This window comes from Pteropus vampyrus, unplaced genomic scaffold (assembly GCF_000151845.1).
Source record: "Pteropus vampyrus isolate Shadow unplaced genomic scaffold, Pvam_2.0 Scaffold567, whole genome shotgun sequence".
In the NCBI taxonomy this organism is placed as follows: domain Eukaryota; kingdom Metazoa; phylum Chordata; class Mammalia; order Chiroptera; family Pteropodidae; genus Pteropus; species Pteropus vampyrus.
Window position 1 is genome coordinate 56,264 of NW_011889348.1, and position 4,944 is coordinate 61,207.

General features: G+C 39.8%; 1 protein-coding gene across 1 annotated transcript in view; it reads right to left on the reverse strand.

Moving 5' to 3' along the window:
- RBM44 (RNA binding motif protein 44) overlaps positions 1–4,944 on the reverse strand; it is a 19,656-nt gene that overhangs the window by 12,941 nt on the left and 1,771 nt on the right. The window contains exons 2-5 of the mRNA XM_023525511.1: positions 2,152–3,761; positions 1,807–1,865; positions 494–670; positions 9–27 (exon numbers count right to left, since the gene is read on the reverse strand). Coding sequence (XP_023381279.1) covers positions 9–27; positions 494–670; positions 1,807–1,865; positions 2,152–3,761 — 1,865 coding nt within the window. The remainder of the gene's footprint in view (positions 1–8; positions 28–493; positions 671–1,806; positions 1,866–2,151; positions 3,762–4,944) is intronic.

Genomic DNA, 4,944 nt, shown 5'->3' on the forward strand with positions numbered 1-4,944 from the left:
TTCTTAGTAGAATTACTTGATAAATTCCTGTTTAAAAGTTAAGTTCACAAAACTGATTTAGGCCCGAGTCATCCATTTAACTCTAATATTATACTATACACTTAGTTCTAAGTACCAGATCTTTAAAATTTTTTTCTTTTAATGTTTAGTAAAAGAAAATGAACCACAGAAGATGTATTTTTCTAGGGACAGTACCAGCGATCCTCCATACATAAGCCAGAGAGAATGTGATGGAACGTCATGCGAAATGCTACAACTGACTTCATCTGTGCTTGGTCTTTATAAGAAACATCGAATCTAACTTTTTACTGGATTCGTTATCCCAACATGGACTACTGCCTCTCCATGAAATTCAAATGTATTACTTTTTAAAATCTAGGTACAATCTACCTCTCGTTTTGCCCTTCACAAATGAAAATTAAAGAAATTATCTAGAATAAATTTAAAGCTGGTGATAGATTTCTAAGAAGACAGATTTAAAACTAACAATCACCTATTTAATCCTTCCCTGTTTTCCACGACCAGTTTGTAGATGTCGCTGCAGTGGTGCTGACACATCTGGTAGTGAACATCTACGAGGTGCAGCTCTGCTTGGACGGCTCTCTGCGTTACGCTCCGACAGCACGTGGATGGCACATTCTCCTCCATCGCTCGAGAAGGCTGTGGTTCCCTTTAAAAGGAAGCTTAGATTAGGTGAGATGCCCAACATCTTCCTGTGTTACTGACATATCTCTAGAAATAGGTTTTAAGTTTCTTAGATTTCCCTGTTACGTTTAAATCAGTTTCCACCAAGCATGGAAAGGCTGCAGGTACAGCTGCGGAAAACAAACACGGCAAGAGTCAAAGCTAAATATATTCTTTCTAGAAGTCAAGGAAGTAAATAATTCTCAAGCTCACACTTTCTTTTGCAAAAAAAAAAAAAAAAAAGGATTCCAAAGTAAACTACTGATATTATTTATCCAGAATCAACAGGTTTCAACCTGAATTGAGCTTTGGTCAACATTTTTTTCAAGTTATAAGCATTCCGGACAGAAACTGTTCTTTAATGTGTTATCCTTTTAAAGAAAATAGACATAATTTACATTTTTCTTAATAATTATGGGTCATTATTATAAGGAAGTATTTTGCTGTTATATCAAAAAGCCCTAAATCACTGCATTTTTTGAAACAGTTCTTGCTATTATTAGTTGCCACCTCCAGCTGTTCTCAATACTTCTGCCTCTGTAAAGCAACACTTCCAAAGGACTGGATACTGAACTGAACTCTTAGAAGAAATGAAGGAGGAAGGGAAAACTAAATGACCTCAGAGCATGAAAATGAATCTGGCTTCTCAGAGACTTCCCTTTCCTCTTCCCTCCCCTGCCTCCTGGTTCTCCATTGTATTCTGAATTATAAGGGTATATAATAAAGGCAAAGTAAATTATACAATGAATTAATATCAAGATTAAAATACCCCAGTGAAAGTAGCTCTTTACTATTTTCCAAAGGTGCTATTTTGTTTTGATCTTGAGAGCGATCAAATGAAAGACAATTGAGTAATTAAATCAGTATGGATTTGGGTTGAAGAAATAAAGATGCCATAAATTTTAAAGAAATTATTGAGGCCCAGATCTCAACAAGTGGAAAAGCTTTAAAGTTGTATATTATCCTAATATTTATCTGTTTGAAGGCAAATGGCCAAAGCAGATGATTCGTTAACATCCCTTTAAACTATTATTCTACATGGGGAAGTACCCTACAAAAAAGCAAATTACTATTCTGATTTCTTTCCCCACGTGCATCTACAAGCTTATATATCTAACTTACCTCTCAGGATGTTCCTTTAAGTCTGTAATAGAAAATGTTTTCCTTAATTCCAGGGAATCCTGCAAAGATGATTTAAAATCAGATTAGAAATATATGGCAAACACCACGTGTTCTATCTCGAGTTCCAAACTGGTACCAGTCTCTAATGGACTTCGTGGCAATAGCTCCCACCAGGAAAGGACAGGGCTGGCAGCAACCTATGCACCTTTTTCCTCAGTCCAGCAATTCTCACAAAAGCCTTAGGAACCCCTGCTAAAACGCAATGGACCAAAACATTTACACGAAGATAACGCTGCCTCTTCATAAAGTCAAATAAAATTCAATTATTAATCGTACTGGTTTTACCTTATTTAGGAAATTCCTATCAGGGGTTAAACTGTCAACTGAGAGAGATTTCCCCAGTGATCCTTTTGTCATAGCCATCCGTGTATGTTCGCCGTCCTGACTGTGTGACCAATCTGTACGACAAGCCACACTTCGTTGTTTCTCACTTTGCCACTCGCCAGGCCGTTTTTTATTCATCATCGTTATCTCTGTGTTGCTCGACGTAGAAACCATGGAAGGTCTTGCACTCGTCGCTCTGCTGGTTGTGAAACAAGCCCGAAAATCAGTGCTAACGTCCACCGTCTGATTGACCGTGACGACACACTTAACCGCGCCTGGCTCTGACTCAGAGTGTGTTTCCTCCACACTGTGAAAGCATGTTTTATTTGTGGCACTGGCGTCGGCAACTTTCAGGGAGCTCTCTTCTCTCACTGCCTGATCACCTCTGACTCGAATCCTTGGCAGAGCAACAGAAAGATCCAAGGCTGAGTTAGGAGTGTTTTGTAGGCTTCTATAACGTGAATATCCACAGGCAGAAATTACCGAGTCATCAAAAATAGAGGTCCAGGAAGTCGGGCAGTCTTCACAAGGTTGTAGAAACGCCTCTAAAGCTTTGTTCTGTGGTGGTGTGCTAGGGTTTTCAAGGTGTAATATTTCGTTCACAACAATTGCATCTCCACAAAAATCTTTAGTTTCAATTACTTCAGATTTCATTTTGCCAGTATAAAATTTAGTTTTTAATGCTTTCTGAGGGTTCACGAAACCACTCTTAGATTGAGATTCCTGGTTTTCGGGGGGACTGCTCCTTAGTATAATTTCATCAAATACCATGTGGTACAGCAAACTGGTCTCTTGTTCCTTCCCCTCTGCATGCTTTGGTTCGTGACAGTCTCTTAATGTAACAGAATTCGGGAATTTGGAGACATGAGGTGAATCATCTTGTCCATAACCATCGATTGAATCTGAAGAGAAGCTAGAACTACTTTCCAAGGTAACATGATTAACTTCTAGATTGCCAGCATACTTAACTTCATAACCTGAATTTCTTAATCCAGCAACTTCCAGGTTAGATATGTTTAATGTTTTTGTTCGGTCAACAGATAAATGGGTACTTAGATAATCTTGTTCTACTGCACTGTGATATTCCTGCTGTGAGTCTTCATCTGTATCGTGCTTTTGCATATCTTCAGCAGTTTCTTTATACTCATCATCTGAAATCTTAAAGATTCTTTCCAAGCCAATAACCTTATTACCTTGATGTTCCAAAATATCAAAAAACACCTCTTCTCTTTTCTGCATTTTAGAATCTAATTCTGAATTTAAATGAATAAGACTTTTATTCTTTAGTTTTGACTCTGAATAATGTATAGAGTACGTCTCATTCAAGAAAGCATAGTCAATACTGTCTTCGAACTCACTTGACTGAGAGTGTGTACTCTCTACGTTAGTGTCTGGATTCGTAGTAAAAGATGGCTCCAATAAATCTGTTTTGTCAGTATTGCAGAGTTTTTTGTCATTAGCTCTTTGTTCTAGGGCCAAGGAATCCCAGTCATCATCAAGAAAAGTCAATTTGGCTTCATTATAATCATTGGAAGATAATAAATTTTCTTTCTTAGGATCTGAAGGCTCATCTGATTAAAAAAAAAAAAAGGATAAAATGTTAACAGCAGCAACATTACAGAATATAAACAGTAGAAAAGACCTTAGATGGGATCTGGTCCAAGCTCTTCCCAACATAGGAGCACTTCTTACATTATTTGTGACAAATATCCCTTACGGTTGCTGCTATAGACTGAACTGTGTCCCCCTCAAAATTTCTATGTTGCAGCCCCAACTCCAAAGGCAACGGTTAACTGGAGATGGGTGTTTGGGAGGCCATGGGGGCTAGATGAGGTCGAGGGCGGGGCCTACCAGATGGGACAAATGCCAGAGGGCTTGCTCTCTCTTCCCTTCCACGATGGGCAGACACTGCAAGAACTGTGGAAGTCTGTTGTTTAAGCCACCCAGTCTGTGGCGTTTTGTTATGGTGGCCCCAGCTAAGATAGTAGCCAACATTCTTCTTAAACTCTTTCCATGGCAAGGAGTTTACTATGTGTAAGGCAGCCACGCCATCTGTGATGTTAGAGTGCCTCCTAGTTCCAGCCTTAGCCATCGCAGAGACAGAAGAAAGAAGACACGGGTGCTGCACCCAAATATTTATGGCTTCCAGAGTCGCAGATGAGAAAAGCTCACCTAACTGGAATCCAGCTAACGAGTGCTGACAGGGTTGTGTGGATGAGCAGGGAAATGCTTAAGAAGAGAGGAGCAGCAGATTTCAGAGAAAACTTTACATTTAAAAAAGTGTTTTGAAACAAAATACAGTTGTCTTAGGCAAATCAAACAGCATGCGTAAAGTCAGCTGTGTGAAAGAACATGGCATTCTCTGGAACTTGTAGGCCACCTTATCTGGAGTGAAATAGCTCTATGGAGTGACAGGACAGAAAAAGCCTTTTGTAATGTGCTAGGCAGTGTGGCTCTTATTCTAAGGCTACAGAGGACTGAAAGCTTCTTAAAAGGGTAGTCATGTGAACGGGATGGTTCAGACACCCTGGCAACACGAAGAATGGCAGCCTGAAGGGGAGACCAGAGGCCGCTAGAGCGAGAGTGCAGATGTGGGACTGGAGAAGACGGCACTGGTATGGAAGTTCCGCAAATGACAAGACTTGGTGGCTGATTAGGAATGGTAGATGAGGGAGAGTGAGCTTAGTGAGTCTCAAACTTTTCTCGTGGTCTAAGACACAATCAGAAACACGTTTTACATCAAGATCCAGCGCA